The sequence below is a fragment of the Myxocyprinus asiaticus genome, chromosome 21 (genome assembly GCF_019703515.2).
Source record: "Myxocyprinus asiaticus isolate MX2 ecotype Aquarium Trade chromosome 21, UBuf_Myxa_2, whole genome shotgun sequence".
NCBI classification, from domain to species: domain Eukaryota; kingdom Metazoa; phylum Chordata; class Actinopteri; order Cypriniformes; family Catostomidae; genus Myxocyprinus; species Myxocyprinus asiaticus.
This window is the reverse complement of record NC_059364.1, coordinates 31,500,469-31,525,077: the sequence shown is the minus strand read 5'-3', so window position 1 is coordinate 31,525,077 and position 24,609 is coordinate 31,500,469. Positions and strand designations below refer to the sequence as shown.

The following is a 24,609-nucleotide window of genomic DNA, read 5'->3' as shown; positions in this document are numbered from 1 at the left end:
AGGCCAAAATAAGCCACTTGCCACACCAAAATAAGTTTTTTTTTTTTTGCCTGTGTGGTGGATTTATCGGCATAGAAATCATAAGATTTTCATAAGTTTCATTTGTTGAACCGTTTTTAGTCACGGTTTAAACATATTTGATATTTATGTAAGATATGCTTTGTCTAATAAAAAAATAAAATAAATAAAAACACCCTTACAAACATCATAGAATGTTTATTAAATTCTGACTTGTAAGAAGTCACAATATTTCAACGCACTCCTCTGGATGAAGTACATTCATATACCTTATTTATAGCTCAACCAATCCAACGGATTGATTTTTACAGTCAACATAAATAAAAACAAATAAACATATTTACATACACGACTGGACAGATAGCTGGGCTAAAGGAACGTGAAACTGGGATTTCAACAGACACAGGACAAACAAAACAGAAAACAGCTGATGAACATGACTGAAACTGAATTGTGTCAAAACCAAACGCTACATTGACAATAACGAAACGGGCTGGCTATGATCAAAACAGCCATCAATAAAATGAATATAAACAGAGAGACATCATTTGTGATCATTAGACAGGGAAGGGCTTGCCCAGTAGCCACAGTGATCTGAACAAACGGGATTAGCACTCTTGGTTGCCTTTACTGGGTCACGTTCACAGCAACAGGTTAAAAGGTAAAGGATTCATAAAGTGGTCCCTGACATAGATTACAGGACAAAGCGTCATGTGATCGTGATTAAGGGTCAGAGGTCGTAATCTCATGTCCGATCTGCAGCATAATGGCCCTTTCAGGAAACATGCCAGTATTCGCACACAGAGGCACCCAGTGTGTCTTTTAAACAGAAGAGACCTTAGAGATCTGTCTCCATTCTCTCTCAAACTCAACACCTTTGAGAACAATTCTTAGGATAAACGGGTCCATGGACGTTGAAAAAAGTTGTGTAAAAAGCAGTTACTATACAGAAAATTCCACCATATACAAAAGAAAATTACATTGGTTCTAAGGGAAAATTCAATTTCCCCAATCCCTTATCAATTCAAAACTGATAAGAACAATGATACAATCAGTTATTACCTGATATGTTACAATTAAGCGTGTGTGCTCAGTATTTGGTTGAAGTGATTCCTCTGGCTGTATCTCATATTGTGTATGTGATTAGTCAAAGCACTTCTTATTCAGACTTATCCCGAAAAATCCTTATAATGTCTGGCCCAAAATAATTAGAGATACAGTAAACTACATTTTTAGGTGCTAATGAGATGAAGTATTTTACAGAATGGTTTTTACAGTCTGCATTTCAAACCACTCTTGATTCAATTCTAAGCCACTTATTCTGACAGCACAAAAGCCTCAAACGGACCATAATCACAAACATGTCATTCGCGTCTCGGTAAAGTCCAGCTTTAAAGGCAGTTTAAAAATCCCCAGTTGCACTCAGCAATATGCAGTTTCAGTTTCATCAAGTAATGAACACCTAAGCCACCAACACTGTTTATCCATAACAGCGAGTGGCTATAATGCTATATAACTTGTGCGTTCAGTCTCGAATGTGCACCTTTCAAGCACACAAAGCCTCTCTTGCTTACTTGGTATTTAAGCCTATTTAAATTACAGGAGAAAAATAACGAATACAATTTCTGTTCGGACAGGAAAGCATGTATTGCACAACTTCCTGTTTAAGACATGCAGAGCGAACCACGTCCAAAGGCAGGTCATTCATCAGCATTCATCAGCACTGCATAAACAACAACTCTCCTCCTAGAAGTGTGTGTGGGTGTGTAAGAATGGTACATCTTGAAGTCGAGCTGGAAATCATGTGATTGGTCAACAATGAGTTAAAAGGAGAGCAAAAGGGGCCTTAACTCAAGACTCTAAAGGTGGAAGTTGAGCAACCTTGGCAAAAAGGCCTTATCTGGTCAGTTAAGAATGGATGAAGTGGCCAGTATCTTAATTTATCGTTACCATGAGGTTTAATGTGTGCGCTTGCGGTGTGCGATTCCAGTTTTAGAGGTCTGTGGAATGATCTGTTGCTTAATGGAAGTTTCTGGAAGGTTGGAATTTTGTGTGTGCCAAGAGGGGGTGACTGGTTGCATTTGTTGTCCTGTAGATGAGGCACAGTATATGCCTGTCTTTGAGTGGGAATTCTAGTTTGATGTGGATATCTGTCGTGATGGTCGTCCTGCAGATGATGCGCTGTACGTCCGAGTGCGTTGTCTGATTCTGCAGGGCACCTCCAGCTCCTGGAACAGGGGAGCCTCTGTGATTTCTGATGCCTCCGGCCGCTCTGCGGGCACTCGAGACAGCATGCAACGCACCATTTGAGCCTGAAACATAAACAAAGACAATGATATCAGTGTCTGAAATAACACAAAAATATCTCAATTATAAAGTGACTATTGAACAAAATTATTTAAATGAAACTTGTCAAGAAAAGGCAAAAGGGACTAAAAATAAAAGGCTCAGATGAACAAAGCAACGCAACGTGACATCACAGAGTGAAGTAGGAAAACAAAAGGCATGACATAATTATATGTACCTGGTATTGATAGGATGGTGAAAAGTAAGCATACCAGAATAGAGCCAGACCAAATGAGAGTTTGATAAAACATTGCCTAAATAGCTATTTGACTAATAGTTAAAGGAATATTCTGGGTTCAGTACAAGTTAAGCTTAATCGACAGCATTTCTGGCATAATGTCAATTACCAAATCATTTTTTTATTTGTTTATCCTTTTCTTAGAAAAAAAACAAGCAAAAATCAATGTTATAGTGAGGCACTTAGAATGGAAGTGAATGGGGCCAAGGCAGAAATGTGAAGCTTATAATTTTATAAAAGCACTTGCATTAATTCTTCTGTTAAAACTCATGTATTATTTGAGCTGTAAATTTGTTTACATTGTAGTTTTTACGGTCGTTTTCAGGTTTAAGTGTTTACAGCGTTACACCGTCATGGCAACAAAGTTGTGAAATTGGATTTAACTTTACACAGAAAAGGTTAGCTAGTGTTTTTAATCACACTAAAATATCACATGCATAATGTGTTCATTTTGTGGCTATACTTTTGAAACACTTTCGAGTATTTTCCCCATTCACTTCCTTTGTAAGTTCCTCACTGTAACTAATTTTATTTTTTTTTCTTAAGAAAAGGAGAAATTAGTAAAAGGAATTTTTTGGTAATCAAAATTATACCACAAATGCTGTCGATTGAGCTTAACTTATATTGAACCTGGAATTTACTTTTACCATTATCTGATTCTAAGTGACATCAGCGGAAACAAAAGTTGGGGAAGATAATGCTATAACATTCTGGTTAAATATTAAAAAAACATGTTTTTAATAAATGTTCAGAACATGCAGTAAAAAGTAAATAGGGTGAATTTTTATTTCAAATGCATGTTTAGGTTGTAATTCTAAAATTGCACCTATGGGGGGCACTAGAGGTGTTGTTCTTATTTTGGATTTCCCAATTGTACTGTCACTCCCACTACCCCATTTATTGCACAATACCCAATAGTATGAGCACATAAACACAAACAAACTTACTTCCTGGACATTGGCCTTATAGAAAGCAGCAGGAAACTGCAGGGCTCTGACCTCTGTGAGTGTCTGTGAGAAAAACATTCAGACATTATTTAAATCGGTACATATCTATATTTTAAATAAATATTTAATAAGACACTAGGCAAATATTTTTCTGCTTGCATGCACATGAGTGTTTGTGTGTATGTGGTCTTACCCTGACTCTTTCCATCTGTGTGCGGAATGGATAGAGCAGCTCAAAAAGAATCAATCCGAGGGAATAAATGTCAACCTTATGGGAATAAGAATTCCCAGACAGCTACAGAAGAAGAAAAGAAACGACAGAGACCTTAGAAAAGGTACATTAGATTATTTAATCAGAAAATGTAATCCTTGGGGTTAGGGGTTTGTTCAAATCCATATTCCCAACCATGGGAAATAGTAATAGTGATGGTTTCCTTAGCAAAAATCATGAATTTATTTGGTCTATAAAGCAGAATTGCTTGAGTTTATACTGACTAATCAGCACCATTTTCACACTAAATTGTTTACAGTGTGTTCAGAGAGTGAATGGTGCTGACCTGCTCAGGGCTCATGTAGAGTTTGGTGCCCACTTGGCCGGTGTGACGGGCATAGACTGGCATTGGGGTGAGGGCACTCAGTTCCTCATCGTCTTCCTCCTGATCCATGGCAGTTACCAGTCCAAAGTCTCCCACCTTTACCACGTCGTCCATTGTGAAGAAAATATTAGAAGGCTGAGTGAGAAAGACAAAGAGAGAGAAAGAAAAATGAATGAGCAGTTTGCTTTGGAGAAACCCCTAACTGCAATCAGAGTTCATTTCATTTTGACTCATCACTAAGAATGAATTATGCATACTGACAGCACCATATCTTTGCACACACTGTCTGTGATTTCACACAGATTCACTAAAGGAATTATGCAAATCAGATTCCAGTGGTTAAACTGGATTGCGGGTCTTATTGAATAAGATGCAGGGTATTTGCACCAAACAAAAGGGCTGGGTATCACCAACCACCTCACAATATCATTACAATACACGTTTCAATATATCGCGATACATAACAGTCTCTTAAGTCTATAAGTTTGCGATTATTTAGATAACCTGCTTCTTCATTATTGAACTGATAATGATAAATGAAAATTGACTTTTCCATTGAATGGCAACATTTGTCCCCTAAATTAGAATTGTTTTTTTTTTGTTTTTTTAGGGTCATTTTGTCACCTTTGTGAAGGCATTTTTATTTATATAAAAATACAGTATACAGTGTGCCATCCTTTTCAAATACTTTACTGTAATCAACTCATTAGCATAAATTATTCCTATTAAATATTATTAAATATTATTCTATTTCAGTTGAAGTCAGAAGTTTACATACACCTTAGCCAAATACATTTAAACTCAGTTTTTCACAATTTCTGACATTTAATCGTAGAAAACATTCCCTGTCTTAGGTCAGTTATGATCATTATTTTAAGAATTTGAAATGTCAGAATAATAGTAGAGAGAATGATTTATTTCAGCTTTTATTACTTTCATCACATACCCAGTGGGTCAGAATTTTACATACACTTTGTTACTATTTGGTAGCATTGCCTTTAAATTGTTTAACTTGTGCTTGTGGAAGCCTTCCACAAGCATCTCACAATAAGTTGCTGGAATTTTGGCCCATTCCTCCAGACAGAACTGGTGTAACTGAGTCAGGTTTGTAGGCCTCCTTGCTCACACACGCATTTTCAGTTCTGCCCACAAATTTTCTATCGGATTGAGGTCAGGGCTTTGTGATGATCACTCCAATACCTTGACTTTGTTTTCCTTAAGCCATTTTGCCACAACTTTGGAGGTATGCATGAGGTAACTGTGCATTTGGAAGACCCATTTGCGACCGAGCTTTAACTTCATGGCTGATGTCTAGAGATGTTGCTTCAATATATCCACATAATTTTCCTTCCTTATGATGCCATCTATTTTGTGAAGTGCACCAGTCCCTCCTGCAGCAAAGCACCCCCACAACATGATGCCGCCACCCCCATGCTTCACGGTTGGGATGGTGTTCTTCAGCTTGCAAGCCTCATCCTTTTTCCTCCAAAAATAACGTGGCCATTATGGCCAAACAGTAAAAATTTTGTTTCATCAGACCAGAGAACATTTCTTCAAAAAGTAAGATCTTTGTCCGCATGTGCACTTGCAAACTGTAGTCTGTATTTTTTATGGCAGTTTTGGAGCAGTGGCTTCCTCATTGCTGAGCAGCCTTTCTGCACTCTGTAGACCACTGAATCTCAAAAAAGCAGATAAAGTCAGCATAAACATAATCCATCAGACTCAAGTGGTTTAATACATCTTCTGAAGTGATACATTTTGGTCTTTTCTCACCCAAAACCAACTGTAACTCCTTTTTCACTGTACATCTTGACAGCAGTCTCCTTGATCATGATTTCAAGCTTGATTAAGATTCCTATAGCGCCATCTAACGCTCTGTGCATGCGTCAAGCACTAAGAAGTGTAATCGAGCTTGAAATCATTATCGTGCTTAGAGACTGCAATGACAACATGTTCAGTGAACAAGAAGTTATATTTGGGTCTGTTTTCAACCAAAACCAACTGGATTACTTCAGACGACATGGATTAAACCACTGGAGTCTCATGGATTACTTTTATGCTGACTTTATCTCCTTTTTGGAGCTTCAAAGTTCTGGTAACTATTCACTTGCATTTTATGGACCTACAGAGCTGAGATATTCTTCTAATAATCTTTGTGTTCTGAAGAAGAAAGTCATACACATCTTAGATGGCATGAGGGTGAGTAATGATGAGAATTTTTATTTTTGAGTAAACAATCCCTTTAATTTCTGACCCTGATATTAATACACAAATAAGCTAATAAATATGATACAGGAATCTAAAGTAACAATACAATATCGCGAAAAAGTATTGCGACATATCAATATATGATAGTACTGGCAAAGCCCTACAAAACACAGCACACAAAAGTGGTGAAACTGTAAATTTGCTTGTTTTCAAGTGAATGAGTGTTTATTAAGTGTTATCCTACCTTAAGATCTCTGTGCATAAGTCCTTTGCTATGTAAGAAATCCACAGCCTCTGCAATCTGCAGGAAGATGTCCAGACACTCTGCATTCTCCCTGAGCTCAGGCAAACATCTCTGGGCCATCCAGTCCTTCAGGTTCTCCTTCCTGCACAGCTGCATCTGAATGTACAGGTAGACTTTAGGTGTGAGCAGGGGCCGCACAGCAGGGCAGGGGGTGCTGGAGACCAGACTCAGAGAGGTGGGCCGTGCAGGTGTGGAAGAGGGTGGCCTTGTTGATGTACTACATTGGGGTTTGGAGCCAGACCGAGAAGGGCACACTGGTGGCACAGGTGTGCTTCCGCTGAGATCACTTTCATTGTCCTGGTGTTCACAGCCTGAGTCCTCAAAGACAATATCAAAGGAGGAGGAAGTGCAGTCACCAGGAGCAACTGTGCGGGGAGGGCAGAGCACAAAAGAGTGGGGAGAATCGGAGACTTCCAGGACAGCATCTAGGTCGGCCTGACTGTCTCTCTCTGACATCAAACTGTCCAGCCCCAGACCCTCCACACACACCTGATCACCAGCGCACACACTTGTATCCCCACCGCCAGCGCACATGCATGAAGAGTCCACCGGAGAGGGAGAAGCCACAGGAACCTTGACTGAGAATGCTTCCATGTGGTCAGGAGAGCTCAGCAGCCAGTCAGCAGTACTGCATAAAAAAAAAAGACCCTTTCTTTTAAGGTAGTGTCAATGTATTACTAAAATACCAGATTTAAGTTTTACAATTATTTTAATTCCTTTTTTGCTTGTTTTTTGGCCTTTTTGCTCTTTTTAATGAAGTATAGCAAAGCATAGCATGTGATATTATTATAGCATAGTATAGTGTAGCATAATGTAGTATAGAATAGTAGAGCATTGTATAATATAGTGAAGTATATCATAATATAGTACTGTATAGTATAATATAACATTGTAGCATAGTATAGCATAACATAGTATAATATACTGTAGAATAGTATAACATATTATAAATTAGTGTAGTATAGAATAACTTGGTTTAGAAGAGAGTGACTGGGAATTGACAGGGAGAAGAGGTTGAGATGTTGCATGCCAGATTCAAACTTGTGTCACCCCCATAAGCACCAAGCCTGAATGTGTTGGATTGCATATGCTATCTAATGGGCCACAACCCTAACTTTATTTTAATTTCAATACAAAACATTTTATATTAACAGGGTTCCCAAAGCTTTGGACCAATTAAGTTCCATGATTTTTTCCAGTAGTTTGTGAGGACAGTTCAGACTGCTGAGAGGATTATTGGTTGCCCCCTGCCCCCCCTTCAAGAATTATACACTTCCAGAGTGAGGGAAAAGGCTGGAAAAATCACTCTGGACCCCACTCACCCTGCCCACTACCTTTTTGAACTGTTGCCTTCTGGCCGACGCATCAAGAGCTCTGAGCACCAGAACCATCAGGCACAGGAAAAAAATTTTCCCCAAGCTATCCATTTCATGAACAGTTAAAACTGCCCCACTGAGCAATAATTAATGTGCAATACACAGCTTAGTCTTTTTATATTATCCAACACATCCTACCTCTTCTGCTATTACATTCCCTTGCACTGTACATAACCAATTTGTATTTAGATTTGCACTACATATGTGTATGTATGTATATATATATTCGTACATGTATGTGTGTGTATATATATATATATTGTCTATTGTGTATTCTATATATACTTTATTCAATATTTATCTATTTTTTTATTCAATTTTAATGATTTTTAAAAAATCTTGTTGCTGTATTTGTATTCTTGTGACTGGAAGCTCCTGTCACCAAGACAAATTACTTGTATGTGTAAGCATACTTGGCAATAAAGCTCATTCTGATTCTGATTACTGGATAAAGGATTTAAAAAAATCATTTCATAAAGACTGCAGTCACAAAGATATATTTTAAGCCAATTAAATATTTTAGAGCTAAGCATGACTAAAAATAATACATTCATTCAAGACAATTCTAAAAGTGTAAAAGATGTGGAAAACACAATCGTACAATTCCCAGGTTTTCCATGACTGTGGGAACCCTGCATTTATTTCAAGTCGCCAAGTTCACGTTCAAAAATTATTTTTCGCACCTGGCGTCTTTGAGCCAGCGTTTATCCATGTCCTCCTGCCAGCCCTGTGGTGGACTCTCCTGCCAGGCATTAAAGTAACGAATGATGCCTGGGTGTTCCAGCTTAGCTAGAGCCTTCACCTCTCGCATGACCTTCTCACGGGCCAACTCCCTACAATCACAAACACAGCATTAATTGCACACATACTGACAACTGTATCTGGATTGATGGGCTCTGGCAAATAGACATCTGGTCGCATTGGTTCTGGCGAGTGAGTTTTGATGGAGCATTACTGTTTTTGTGTGGACAGTTACCTGTTGGGTAGACGGATCCTCTTGATGGCATAGTTGCAATCGTCCACTTTGTTGCGTGCCTCAAACACAACACCAAATCCACCACGTCCCAAACACTGCACGGGCTCAAAGTCTGTCAGGTATCTGACAAACACACACAAACAAAAATCGCTGTTATGAGTGATATCAATGAATCCCTAAAAAAAACCTATGCTTTTTCAAAACAGCTGATCACCAGCATATGTTTTGTTTTGATTGGTGATCCATCACATGGAATGCTGGTGTTCGAACTAGTTTAACTAGCTTAACCAGTGAGTCTTCCTTGGTTAACCAACATTGCCAGGAAAACCGTACTAGTTGACCAGCTTCACCAGCTATGTTTTGCTGGTGAACAATATGCTGATCCACCAGCTAGACCAGCACCAAATCAGCATTAAGCTGGTCTTTTAAGCAGTCCCTAAAATCATTACTTGGTGAATTTCCTAATTTTACCCTTTAGTTTCTGCTCAGTTACCTTGAGACATATTCATTAGGGCGAGTCTCTGTGACGACAACTTCTTTGGGCTCTGTAAAGTCCAGTTCAAACTTGCTGTCTGTTTGACACTGTGTCTCAGACTCCTTCCTTTGCTGCACAGAGAAATAAAGAACAGTGAGAAATCTTACTGCAACTTAAATGACTTTTCAGTGAGATTGTATCAAGACTGTATCAGTGCATTTGAGAGTAAGTGCTTGTTTACCCGCACATATGTTGTGGGTGGGTGGAAGAACTTGCGGACGATGTAGGTGGTGGCAGCAATGCAGAAGATGATGGTACCCAGAATCTCTTTCCACCATGGCAGCAGCAGCACAGGGTCTTTTCTTCTCAGCTGTGACCCCACTCCATCCTTCTTCAGCAAAACACTCACCGCTGTCTCATCACGGCGACTGCGGTAACGAGGATTATATGGATAGTAGTATCCATTATCTACAAAGGAAAACAGAATTCTCTCTCAAACCACGTTTAGCTATCAAATTTCAGGAGTTTCACTGCTTATGGTGGATTTAACCATGAATTTGCACACAATACCCATGAGCACTGTTGTTCTTACCATACGGATACTGCAATATTGACAGAGCTCCATTGCTGTACTCCTCATGAGAGAATTTATCATTGTTTAGACATTTATCAAACTCCTCAGAGCCCACCAGGACTGGAGTACGGGAGGGGGAGTCTAGGAGGAAATGGTCAAGCATTTAACACACCATTATACAGGCTTGAGTATACACTTTTTCATGTATAAGGGTGTAATATACTCACGAATGAGGGGCTTCCATTTGACAGTAGGTGGTGGTATCATGTTTGCACTGGTGCCCCGACCGTTTAGAGCTTTAGGCTTCGATGGAAACTTCTCTGAGATTCTCACTGAGGACTGAAGGTATAACTGACCTTGAAACATCCCTTTAAAAGATAAATACATTTTAGAGCAGTATCGGTTTGCCTGTCTCAAATATTCAGGAGCTGTTTACACAAACAATGTTCAAAAACAGCTGGACAGAGCGCAACTAAATGGAACAAAGCACAGGTGTCTCAAGATGCATTTTTTAAATATTTTAAGTTCACACAAAAAGTGTCTTTAAAATGGAAAGTGTCTTTAACCTTTTAAGATCTGAGAGTGAATTTAAAGAATTCCTGTTTCAGTGGCATACCCAAAATGAAAGTCTTACAACTCAACAAAAACAAGGAGGGTGACATGTTTGGTATTATTGTAAAGAAAACTTTTTTTTTTTACTTTTTTAATGATATAGATTATGATAAATTTTGATACTCTCAGCATAAGAAACTGCTGAAAAAAAAAAAGCTTGAGTCAAAAATTAACTTTTTTTTCTAATTTGACATTATACACCTCACGGTGTAAATAAGGTGGCTCTGAAATACTGCTTTTGTTTTGTTCCCAATCATGTGAACTGTAACGGAGTAAAATTTTGTGTTGATACGACTAAGCAATCAAAAGTTATAACATTACAAAAATAATTTATCATAGTGTCCAAAAACATCTCCAAGTGTCCAAAAGTTTTTCTAAACAAATAAAACTAATATATATTATATATATATATATATATATATATATAAAACATATAACTGTGCATAAGAACTAATTATACATGCAAACACAACGGCTAAAGGTTTGCATAGCATGCAGACATGATTTAAGTAATGAGATTTCATAGAATGGGTTTCATTCTGTGGCATTTGTGTCATCATTAATTCTGTGTCATGTACTTGGCACCATCTTCTGGTGGCCAGGTGTAACAGTCACCCATCACATGTCTCTCTCTGCCCAAATATGGATGATTTTTGCACCGATCTAAACCCAATATGATTGGTTTAGCTTTCCATGACACTACATAATTTCCAATGACGTCATCTGATCCAGGAAAGCCAATGTGTTTTCAGCCAGATTGAAAGATGCCAGAGAGTCAGATGTGCTTTGTGTCAATTTTCTAATTATCTATGCATCCGATTACCTTGTGTGTGGGCTCATTTTAAAGAAATTTAAAGTTCTGTTTATTTTTCATTAAGTTACAAGCAAAAACAAGGCATATGAGCAACACCTGTTCAAATGAAACATAAAAGTCAAAGACAAAGCTATTCGTTACATTTTTGTCAGAGTAAAATAATCTGGTTGTATTTTACTCTTTGGAAGTTTTCCAACAACATATGAGACATGAGACAAACGGAACACCTCTGATTTGTCTGCAAATTTCAAAGTACTTGTTCGGTTTTGGTAATAATGCCTACATGCATTGTAAATTAGAGCTTCAAAGCTTTCAAACGATACCTATTTGTGTTGGTCAAGACTGTAGTTACTAATATTTTAATTATTAATTTTTTCTTGTGGGCCCGCCGGCAGAGCTTAAAGAGTTAAAACAGAACCATCATGGCGTAAGATGCTGCAAAAAACAGTGTTATCAAAAACGTCTGCATGTTTATGTAGAAAATCAAGTATTAAAAAAAAAAAAAAAAAAAAACAGACGCAAGAACGTGTCCTGTGTGAATGGCCCCTAATGCATGCAAAACAAACTTCAAATGCACGTTACCCAAGTAAACGCTAGACTCTGTGGCCTCTCGGGCCTCGTCCATGATGTCATCATCCTCCTGAGTCTCGGTCTCAGAGTGGGGTGTGTAGGAGGTGTCATCAAACAGGCTGATGGGTGTCACCTTGCCCCCTCCCACCAACCACGCAGAGGCAATGGGTATGCAAAACTTCACAGAAAACAGAGAATCAAAGACATAATGGCCAAATCAGTATAAATTGTGGATTTGTTAATGAAAAGTTTGAACTAGAACTCTAATTAGCATATCATAACATGTTGCGTTGTGTTACCTGATGCTCCCAGATTAGTTGTCCTTCTGGTTTGGTGCTGAAGGCCATGACTTTCCAGTCCGGCACGGAAACTTTGATGACCAGGTCTAAGCCCTCTACCTGAGTGTGTGGATTTGGATGTGTATTAGCATGATTTTTGGTTTGTGCATCAGTCTCCTCCTGGATTACGTGCTGTGCTTCATGTCTGACCTCGCGCCAGGTCTCCCCATTAGACGCCTCCCCCTCCAGGAAGTTGAGGTTGGACTGGATCACAGGGACAAATTTCAGCTCAAAGTTTCCCACACTGAAGTTCCATCTAACAAAAAGAGAAAGAGAGAATATATTACAAGGTTTACTTCTACTCTACCATTATGAGATGCGGACATAACCTTGCATTTCTCTGCCTCGGTTTCATTTTAAATCAACACAAAATTAAAATGGCCCCCATTAACTTTCTAAATACATGTTATACTGGTCTTATTGTGCATGATTTGTTGGTGCACTTTATTCAAAAGAAAAAAAAAAAAAATTTATTATTTTTTTTTTTTTTTTTTTTGCCGTGCCTCTGAAATTACTTTCCTGTTTGGCTGATGTCACCAATCCCTCTTAATTTTTTAACCCCTCACCTCCAAAACACTTGGCTCCAGTCTGATATAGAATGCCAACTTTAAACGATCCAACCAATTCCTGATGGATAATCATTAGTCCTTCCCTACATTTTATCTCATTGAAATATCCTGTTCCACATGCAAATAAGTCAGGCTACAGAAGTAAAATGGGTTATGAATACCATTTCATGTTGACTTTAAGATTAATTTCAACGTCACATGAAGAGTTCAATAAGAGTAAAGCCTAAGGGTCTTTCTTACTTCTCAAAGCCATTGCGAGGTCTCACTGCTCTGACTGTTTTCTGTGTTCTCTGGAGTAACAGTATGTCCTCTGGCTCTCCTTCCTCGTCCCCCCACCGACTGCAGCCCACCGCCGAACAGATATACTTCAGCTACAGAGAGAAAGAGAAGTTAAAGCAAACAACCGCCACAATGTTACAGTGTTTTACACAAAAAGTTAAAAATACATTTATAACAAAATTATATTGAGAACGTAAATCTTTAACTACACGTTATCATAAACATCCAGTCAAGTCAGATGTTAATTCAGTTACCGCTCTGATAGATTCAGTGAGTAATTTGTTGATTTTGCTGATTTGAAACAATAACTCTTAGTCATTATATTCAACTCAGACTGCAAACTCGCAACTCCAGTAAAAAAAAAAAATTTTGGCGCAAAAAATTCAGTAGTGGCTCAGCAAAGACTGCTATATGTTTGAAAAAGGCCACAAAAGTAGATAAATCATTTATTTTTATGAAAACTAAGACAGAACAGTGTCATTATAATAGAGGCATTAGAGTCTAAGTTACCTTGCCGCTGTATGCACCCAGGCCATACGAGGTGAGGGACTTGCCCCCTACCAGCACAGTATCCTCTCCAATGCGGTACGAGGAGTCCAACAGGGACTCAACACTGAAGGGGACAGCCTCCATACTCTCCCTGTCTCTGTTCCACTGGAACAGCGCTCCATCCAGAGACGGGATAAACATCTTATTCCCAAAAATCTGAAGAGCAAAGAGAAATCTTGAGTACATCATGGTGTATGGTGCCTGATGTAAACATTGATCAAACCCAAATGCTCTTATTATTTTTGATCTGACTGTTGTAGTAAATGAGCTGAAACATGAGACAATGCCATCTAGACATATTTCATTTTTAGATCATCAGTGGGTACAATGAACGGACCATGATGGATAGAGACAAGGAGACAGAATACACTGAAACTTTCCACTTCAAGTGTGTGTGGTCTTTATTGGTTTAGACATAATCACACTGTGGCATTTACTCAGTCTACTGTTGTCTGAAGAGTTACGCAACCCTAAACACGTAGAAATGGTCACAAGCACCCAGACCCCCCCACCCCCTTCCCACACACACACACACACACAATATTAGAGAAATCAAGGCCATTACATAAGCATAATGACCCTAATCCAAGAAATGATCTCAGCTCAAACACACACACACCTAAGCATACAGAATGGGGAATGAGATCACTGACTTCCTGCTGTTTTTAATCTAACCTTGACACTCGGTATGAACCAATAGGAACATGAGAAGCATTATGAGAAAGAAAGCACCTGGAGAAAGAAAACAACCACTGTGATTGGCTGAAAAATGAAGGGATTAGGTCATCACGTATGGGTGGGTGGGGATTGCAAAGAGCTTGCAGTGTTTAAGCAGTGATACTGGGGGTAAGAGGTTTAAAGTGTCTGTGTGTGTGTACTGCATTGATGACTCATCACTGTGTTACACTGCGTTAATCCATCATGTGATCTATTTGTCTGATCTCCGGCTCTCTAGGATCTGCTGCTGTTGGGTGAAACTTCAATCATCATCAACCCAACTACAACCTACATCAATGGACAATTAGAGCCAATCAATTAGAACTGCACACATTCTTCTGCAGCAGATTTTCAGTACTTCATTAATGCCATTAGCTATAACAAAGCGCTTCTGAAAATCTACACTGTCAGCTACACAAAGTGTCTGTAAAATGGTGTTTATCTGCTTAAACTATTGAATACATCTATTTTCACACATAGGTTAAATGGATCATGAGGTCTAAGAAAACAAATGTTTAATTACACATTTATTAAATAAATGTATTTGTTGTACAAAATTGTATACATTTATTCAAACACATATATATATATATACACACATATATATGTGTGTGTGTGTGTGTGTGTGTATATATATACACACACACACACACACACACACACATATATATACACACACATATGTGTGTGTGTATATATATATGTGTGTGTGTGTGTGTGTGTGTGTGTGTGTGTGTGTGTGTGTGTGTGTGTGTGTGTGTATATATATATATATATATATATATATATATATATATATATATATATATATATATATATATACACACACACACACACACACACACACACGTGTATATATATATATATATATATATATATATATATATATATATTACACACTATATTGCCAAAAGTATTCGCTCACCCATCCAAATAATTGAATTCAGGTGTTCCAATCACTTCCATGGCCACAGGTGTATAAAATGAAGCACCTAGGCATGCAGACTGCTTCTACAAACATTTGTGAAAGAATGGGCCGCTCTCAGGAGCTCAGTGAATTCCAGCGTGGTACTGTGATAGGATGCCACCTGTGCAACAAGTCCAGTCGTGAAATTTCCTCACTACTAAATATTCCACAGTCAACTGTCAGTGGTATTATAACAAAGTGGAAGCGATTGGGAATGACAGCAACTCAGCCACGAAGTGGTAGGCCACGTAAAATGACAGAGCGGGGTCAGCGGATGCTGAGGCGCATAGTGCGCAGAGGTCGCCAACTTTCTGCAGAGTCAATCGCTACAGACCTCCAAAGTTCATGTGGCCTTCAGATTAGCTCAAGAACAGTGCGTAGAGAGCTTCATGGAATGGGTTTCCATGGCCGAGCAGCTGCATCCAAGCCATACATCACCAAGTGCAATGCAAAGCGTAGGATGCAGTGGTGTAAAGCACGCCGCCACTGGACTCTAGAGCAGTGGAGACGCGTTCTCTGGAGTGACGAATCACGCTTCTCCATCTGGCAATCTGATGGATGAGTCTGGGTTTGGCGGTTGCCAGGAGAACGGTACTTGTCTGACTGCATTGTGCCAGCTGTGAAGTTTGGTGGAGGGGGGATTATGGTGTGGGGTTGTTTTTCAGGAGCTGGGCTTGGCCCCTTAGTTCCAGTGAAAGGAACTCTGAATGCTTCAGCATACCAAGAGATTTTGGACAATTCCATGCTCCCAACTTTGTGGGAACAGTTTGGGGATGGCCCCTTCCTGTTCCAACATGACTGCGCACCAGTGCACAAAGCAAGGTCCATAAAGACATGGATGAGCGAGTTTGGTGTGGAAGAACTTGACTGGCCTGCACAGAGTCCTGACCTCAACCCGATAGAGCACCTTTGGGATGAATTAGAGCGAAGACTGCGAGCCAGGCCTTCTCGTCCAACATCAGTGTCTGACCTCACAAATGCGCTTCTGGAAGAATGGTCAAAAATTCCCATAAACACACTCCTAAACCTTGTGGAAAGCCTTCCCAGAAGAGTTGAAGCTGTTATAGCTGCAAAGGGTGGGCCGACGTCATATTAAACCCTATGGATTAAGAATGGGATGTCACTTAAGTTCATATGCGTCTAAAGGCAGATGAGCGAATACTTTTGGCAATATAGTGTATATATTACACACACACACACACACACTTCTTTTTTATGTATTTTAAAATGGTTAATGATTTTGTATTAGTTTGCATACATTTTCAGATTTACATTGCAAAATGGATTACCGTATCTAATAAAATAAAAATGCTGTCAACATATAAAAATTAATAATTTCAGATTTCAGTGTCAAAGAACTCAAAATATGAAAACTCTCTAAAAATCATGAATTAAATGTATCTTCAGAACAGGGCTTTTTATTATGCAACAAGAAAGTTTTACGACTTCGCCTGAAAGGAAGTCCAGCTTTTAAATGTCTTAACTACAAGTTGTAAAATTTAAAAAGGCAGGTTGTTTTTTTTAACAAGAGTTTCATTTCACCTCTATCTCTAGTTAGACTGCTTTGGTATTTAAACATATGGGAAGCTGTGGTTAAAAAAAAAAAAAAAGTCACTTTTTTTGGACACAAGGCATAAATCTCATGCAGTGGATGCCAGGGAGGGGGAAAGGACCTGGCAGGCAGCCTAGTATTGAAGTGCATCAAATGGTGCTGATTTCTCAAGAAGTCCATTGAAAATACATGCTCTGTGATTTGATGGGCAAGTCTATTGAAAGTTATACTTTCTGTTGTAATTATTAAATAAATAAAAAATATTTTATCAATCAGAACTGCAGAACAAAACAATACAAAAATAATTTCTTCAAAATAAATTAAGAATTTTCTATCAATTAACAACCATTACTACTCAACATGTTAGTTCACCTTAAAATGTTGTCAGTCATTGAAAACATTACTCTGCGCCATAGCTCTCAAATCCCTTTAACTTTTTGCATACATTTAGAAGATGCATCACGTCAGGTCTGACATAAATGATGATTGGTCATGGAGACATTAAAACTGATACCATCTGAAGTCCCTGACGTCAAACCGGTCATGTCTTCACATTCCATATTTAAATGAAGGGGTGCCATCATGTGTCAAAGTAGTATTACCACATTTTCACACCAAGGCATATAATGCTAAAATAAGCATTATATACCTGCTATATAAGCATGTCTTTTCAATTTTGTGTTTGTTTACTGTACGTAAGCATATTATCACTGCATACTTACAGTTGATGTCAGAAGTTTACGTACACCTTAGCCAAATACATTTAAACTCAGTTTTTCACAATTCCTGACATGTAATCATAGGAAACATTCCCTGTCTTAGGTCAGTTAGGATCACTACATTATTTTAAGATGTCAGAACAATAGGAGAGAGAATGATTTATTTCAGCTTTTATTTCTTTCATCACATTCCTAGTGGGTCAGAAGTTTACATACACTTTGTTAGTATTTTGTAGCATTGCCTTTAAATTGTTTAACTTGGGTCAAACATGTTGGGTAGCCTTCCACAAGCTTCTCACAATAAGTTGCTGGAATTTTGGCCCATTCCTCCAGACAGAACTGGTGTAACGGAGTCAGGTTTGTAGGCCCCCTTGCTCGCACATGCTTTTTCAGTTCTGCCCACAAATTTTCTATCGGATTGTGGTGAGGGCTTTGTGATGGCCACTCCAATACCTTGACTTAATCCAATTTGCCACAATGAGGTATGCCCATTTGCAACCGAGCTTTAACTTCCTGGCTGATGTCTAGAGATGTTGCTTCAATATATCCACATAATTTTCCTTCCTCATGATGCCATCTATTTTGTGAAGTGCATCAGTCCCTCCTGCAGCAAATACCCCCACAACATGATGCTGCCACCCCCATGCTTCACAGCTAGGATGGTGTTCTTTGGCTTGCAAGCCTCACCCTTTTTCCTCCAAACATAACGATTGTCATTATGGCCAAACAGCTACATTTGTGTTTCATTAGACCAGAGGACATTTCTCCAAAAAGTAAGATCTTTGTCCCCATGTGCACTTGCAAACTGAGGTCTGGCTTTTTTTATGGCAGTTTTGGAGAAGTGGCTTCTTCCTTGTTGAGCAGCCTTTCAGATTGTGTCGATATTGGACTCGTTTCACTGTGGATATAGATACTTGTCTACCTGTTTCCACCAGCATCTTTACAAGATCCTTTGAAAATTGATTTGCACTTTTTGCACCAAACTACGCTCATCTCTAGGAGACAGAATGCATCTCCTTCCTAAGCGGTATGATGGCTGCGTGGTCCCATAGTGTTTATACTTGCGTACTATTGTTTGTACAGATGAACGTGGTACCTTCAGGCATTTGGAAATTTCTCCCAAGGATGAACCAGACTTGGAGGTCCACAATTTTTTTTTCTGAGGTTTTGGGTGATTTCTTTCGATTTTCCCATGTCAAGCAGAGGCACTGAGTTCGAAGGTAGGCCTTAAAATACATCCACAGGTACACCTCAAATTCAGTACACCTGCTATCAGATGCTAACTGGCTAATTGCCTAAAGGCTTAACATAATTTTCTGGAATTTACCAAGCTGCTTAAAGACACAGTTAACTTAGTGTCTGTAAACTTCTAAACCGCTGGAATTGTGGTACAGTCAATTAAAAGTGAAACAATCTGTCTGTAAACAGTTGTTGGAAAAATGACTTGTGTAATGCACAAAGTAGATGTCCTAAATAACTTGCCAAAACTATAGGTTGCTAATATTAAATCTATGGAATGGTTAAAATTATTTTAATTTTTTTTTTATTTTTTATTATTTCAACCTAAGTGTTTGTAAACTTCTGACTTCAACTGTATATAGAAGTATATTTTTATGAATGTACTGTCTGTTACTTAAATCTTACTTTGCATATACACTACCTGTCAAAAGTTTTGAAACACTTTACCGAAATGTTTCCCATGATCTTAAAAATCTTTTGATTTGTAGGCGTATGCTTACATTTTTTAAATGAGTTTTGTAGACAAAAATATAATTGTGCCACCATATTAATTTATTTCATTATTCAAAAAAAAAGTTTTTGAAATTGATGACTTGGACCAAATAATAAAGCAGCCAATAAGTGCCCAACATAGATGGGAACTCCTTCAGTACCGTTTAAAATCATCCCAGGGTGATACCTCAAGAAGTTGGTTGAGAAAAATGTCAAGAGTACATTTCTGAAAATTCTAGGCAAAGGGTGACTACTTTGAAGATGCTAAAATATAACACAGTTTTGATTTATTTTGGATTTTGTTTAGTCACAACATAATTCCCATAGTTCCATTTATGTTATTCCAGAGTTTTAATGACTTTAATATTATTCTAAAATGTGGAGAGAAAGAAATGATAATAAAGAATGAGTAAGTGTTTCAAAACTTTTGACCGGTAGTGAATATACTATCAGGGTCGCCTGCAAGATTTCATCACTGAGTATGTAGAGAAACCCGACCAAATAAAGTGTACCCTTACTGTAACGAGGGGTCCTTGGGCATGCACCCCTGGGAGAGAATGTTTGGAAAAACAACAAAGCGTTCAATTCTGGTGACTTTTAGAGAGATACTAAGTGAACTAACATTTATGTAATTTTTTGCTTAAAAGCATTTCTAAAAGACTTGTTCACATGACAGCACTAGTTTAAGTTTCTCAAAATTACCTCTCTACTGATTGTAGATAAATATCCACTTCATCCAGCACTATGTTTATTCTCTGTGTGCTAAATTATCCAGAAACTGTTTTACTGCATGATAAACAAGCTCGCCTCTAGTTTTATTCAGATGGAATTATAATTTTTTATAATACATTATGGCCCTTCTTAAATTCACTTGTTTCCCACCAAGACTTTATAAAGTCATGTGCTGTGTTGACTTACATTTATATTGTTGTTCTTGGCAGATACCTTTAACAAAAACTTAAACAGGTAACTAAAAAGATAGTTCACCCAAAAATGTAATTTTTTTTCATCATTACTCAACCTCATGTTGTTCCCCACATTCAATTCTCTCTTCTGTGTAGCACAGAAATGTTAGGCAGAATGTAAGTCTAAGTCACCATTCACTTTCATTTATTTATCATTGTATGGAAAATGGCAGCCAGGTCATTCTGCAAAATAATTTGTTCCACATGAGGAAGAAAATAATGTGGGTTTGGAACAACATGAGTGTGACTAAATTATGAAATTTTTCTTTAATAAATAGTACTGTTCCACAATCCATTCTTCTATCAGTGATCTGACTGTTGCTCACTTGCAAGTTCAAGTTACAGTAAATTTAGCAGCAGTTCAGTATGTGCAATCACTACAAACAGATTTAATGGCACACTCAGAGCATTAACCACTGGCTTCATTTTCCTTCATTTTCACCAGCAAACATCTGGTCACCTCTGCTGTGCTGATGGCATTAAAGAGCCATGAAACCATGATAACAAACTGACACCCCCCACCCCTACATGAATCTCTGTTGAGCTGTGGGCAATGACTTCTGGAATCTTGTTTGACACATTCAATTTGAGAGGTTTAGACAAGGACAGTCTGGCTGTCTTAAGGGATCAAGAGAGGTTTGAAAGTATGGCATGCTTAAGTGGTGTGTGCAGGCAGGATACCCCTCTGTAATCAATGACCTACTGCAGATGATATCGCTCCACTGAATATGACACGTACCATTACATCAAGCTAGGTGCAATCGCCAATCTTCTCCATTTGGCTGTAGTCTTTCTCTCTCTCACACAAACAAACATAACATATCAACATTTCATATTCCTCTCGGCACAAAAATGAATCACTTTAATGACCTACAGTTTAACATATCAAGTAAACACACTTAATTTCAACAGACAGCCTGTTATCAAGTTAAAAACAACAAACCTAATCCATTTTGCTTGTTGTGATACAGAAACATCTGATCCTGCTGTGTTATTTCGACTCTTTTGCCTATTCAAGACTAAAATGGAGCAACAGTTCTCTTAAGAAGTTGACATCAATTACATACTCCTGAATAGAAAGGAAATGAGCAAAGAAAATGTCCCTTCTCAGAGTGAAAAGCAATGTTTTAATGTTCTACTACCCTGTTGGCTAGTGTCATTACTTTATTTTGTTCATCTATGACCGCTCTGATTCCATTCCCTGGTTTCACTACAGAGTATGGCTAGTGTCACTGTTATATTTTCTAACCATGAGAAAATATACGAAGGTGAGATTATGTCAATGTCTTTCAAATACTCTAATGGCTAGTAGGCCTTCCCTTGTGCATGTAAATCAGTAGCACGGCATGATCTAAGTGATGGAATTGAAAGGAATGTACTGGCTAAAACTGTAACTCCAAGACGCTGTGTACGCTCGCTGCACTACGGATTTCTCACTAATAAAGGGACTGAGAGATGCGTTCTCTTCACTTTAGCTGAAATATCCTGATGAAACGGTGCTGTGCTCCAGTTTATATACCTGTGATGACACGTGCATCAGGGGCGGAGCGGCATCTGCAAGTAGATTGGCATGATTTTAAAGGGTGAGATCGTCACTCCTTGGAGGAGTTTCCCATAGCATCAGGTACTGACACAGCAACTCGTTCCCTCCTTTCAGGGAACCGGCGTTAGTTATACCCAGTACGTTTCTCTAAAACACAAGCCTGACAGTTTGTCAACACCTGTACTGTGCACATCACACTAAAATATTCTCTATGTTGCTGCAATCAATCAAAACAGGAGGCAGAAACAAGCCTCTTGCATTAGATAGCATGCAGGAACACCAGCTTTTCAGCTCATTGGAGTAAAGCGCCTTAACAATTAAAACTGTTCATTCTAAAGATTAACAGATGTGTGTGTGTGTGTGTGTGTGTGTGTTTGTTGGGGGGGGGGGGGAGCATTCTTATGGATGACATCATCCCACACATAAGGCATTACCTCATTCTTCAATCCTCTCAGCATGACTCACCACACTGTCAGTGGCATCCCTCTCCACCCCCACCCCCATCTTTCCTTCTTCCTTTCCCTCTCTTCCTCATTCCTCTCATTTCTCTTTCATTCTTTCTTTCCTCCCCCTCGTGTTGTGACAGCATGTATCTGCAGACAATGCTGTTTGCTCCTGGCCTCTCTTCTATTGCTGTGGCATGCTATAGTTGACTGCTCTCGACTGGCACCATGGTGAGGGCCAATCAGATGTGGGTAGACTGTTCTAATCACCAAGCAGAATGCCTTGCAAGGTACAGACTGAGCCAATCAGAATAGCTGGTTGCTAGGCATTCAGAGGTAAAAGGGGAGGGAATTGGAAGATTCTAGCCAATGGGGAGGCTGCATGCACAGCAGCCAGGCATTTCAGGTTAGCGCCAAACCGGACAGGGGGTCAAAACAATCACACATACTGTGTATATTTACATACACATATATACACATATATATATATATATATATATACACACACACACACACACACACACACACACACACACACACACACACACACACACACACACACATACATACATACATATGTGTGTGTGCGTGTGTGTGTATAAAATACACACACACACGGTAAGACAAGGGGGAAGAGTGGTATAAATACAGGGATTGTGTAATGTATTGTTACATATAAACATGAGTGTGAGAGCACAGACACTCAAAAAAAAAAATGCTACAGCTACACAACACAAATGGTAACAAACTAATCACAATATCACAACATAATTATTATAGAAAATAAAAACAGATTACAAGCATTGGTGAAATAAAAACTCTACAATGCACGTACAATAAAAACAAAACCACAAAGTATTGTGTAAAGAAGCCAAATGTTACAGCAGCACTAATGTTTGTTCTCAGGGTGTTTGTGTAAGTGTGTGCATGCGCACAGGCACATAAGAGCATAGCTGCCAAATACTCTTCCTCCAGGCTAGTCTTCAGTCTCCAGTGAGTACAAGACCATGATCTGTGTGTTCATGTGTGTGTGTTACTTGTTTCAGACCCAATTTCCTTTGGGCCATGTCTCAGTCTCTTCTGGGGTAAAGTGGTTCAAACAAACACATTACCCCTTCCCACGCATACACACAAGCTCAAACTCTTAAAAACAACAACCTTCAGAAAACCTTCTTATGTTGCATCACAAAGCGAAATATTATAAATAAACAGTTACTACTGCTAGCAAAGTGCAAAATACTGAGATAAAGCATCATGTAAACAGCTGTTTTGGAATATTAGCTTGTTTAATTTAGGGGATGGGTTTGATGGTCAAAAAGTCACTCACCAACAAAAATGATGTTGATTAGTTTATCTAGATTTTTTATAATGTGTGTATATATATATATTTATTATATATATATATATATATATATATTTATTTAGAGGCAGTGCTTTAACATGCTAACAGTGCTACATCGTTAAAACCCTTTCGAAAGTGTTGCATCTTTAAATTCATACCCTTTAAAGCACTGTTGCTAGCCATACACATTTAGACAGACGTCTTTGGTCATTGTGTCATGTCTCGCACTGTTTTTTGAGCATCTCGTCACGAACATTGTGTTAAGACACTGTATCACATTAAAAATAGTCCAACTCTAAAAACGCATCTTGAGACACCTGCACTCCATTCTGTTTCGCTCCATCTAGCTGTTTTTGAACACGAGAAAGCAGCTTATGAAAATGTTCCCAATGTGCAAATGTGCCCAATCTGGGTCAGGTGGACCCGAAACCAGCTTAATTATACAGGGCTTCTAAGGGTGATTAGTCGAATAATCATACAGCCAACCCACAGAATAAACTTTAAAAAACGTGTTGTCTGTATAAAAGCATGTCGTCTGTAGGGAAGTCAAAAGAACCAATACTTCAGTACCAAGTCGATTCTTAAATAAAGGTTTAACGATACTAGTGTTTCTGCAGTACTGGTAATACAGAGTACCACTCAATTCGGTCCGGTGCGCTATCTGACACACGGCTGCTTTCTAATGCACACGCTTATGAACGTGTGCTCCGTTACTCCTTTAAAACCGAAATGTATGATTAATCAAACTAAAACAGTGATATGTCCAAGTGTGATTATTCAACCCCAAAAGGATGCAATTTAATTAAATAACAGTCTGCATGTGCAGCACGCTTCAAAGTGA

At 38.6% G+C, this 24,609-nt stretch overlaps 1 protein-coding gene across 1 annotated transcript in view; it reads right to left on the bottom strand.

Annotated features, from left to right (window-relative positions):
* Positions 1–201: 201 nt before the first annotated feature.
* The window catches only part of LOC127411854 (eukaryotic translation initiation factor 2-alpha kinase 3-like), a 39,399-nt gene continuing 14,991 nt past the window's right edge, over positions 202–24,609 (bottom strand). Inside the window, exons 3-17 of the mRNA XM_051647687.1 lie at positions 13,751–13,945; positions 13,202–13,332; positions 12,354–12,648; positions 12,067–12,232; positions 10,286–10,426; positions 10,077–10,199; positions 9,726–9,952; positions 9,503–9,615; positions 9,010–9,132; positions 8,717–8,866; positions 6,598–7,285; positions 4,107–4,280; positions 3,743–3,844; positions 3,550–3,612; positions 202–2,330 (exon numbers count right to left, since the gene is read on the bottom strand). Of these exons, the coding sequence (XP_051503647.1) occupies positions 2,151–2,330; positions 3,550–3,612; positions 3,743–3,844; positions 4,107–4,280; positions 6,598–7,285; positions 8,717–8,866; positions 9,010–9,132; positions 9,503–9,615; positions 9,726–9,952; positions 10,077–10,199; positions 10,286–10,426; positions 12,067–12,232; positions 12,354–12,648; positions 13,202–13,332; positions 13,751–13,945 (2,871 nt within the window). The 3' untranslated portion in view covers positions 202–2,150. The remainder of the gene's footprint in view (positions 2,331–3,549; positions 3,613–3,742; positions 3,845–4,106; positions 4,281–6,597; positions 7,286–8,716; positions 8,867–9,009; positions 9,133–9,502; positions 9,616–9,725; positions 9,953–10,076; positions 10,200–10,285; positions 10,427–12,066; positions 12,233–12,353; positions 12,649–13,201; positions 13,333–13,750; positions 13,946–24,609) is intronic.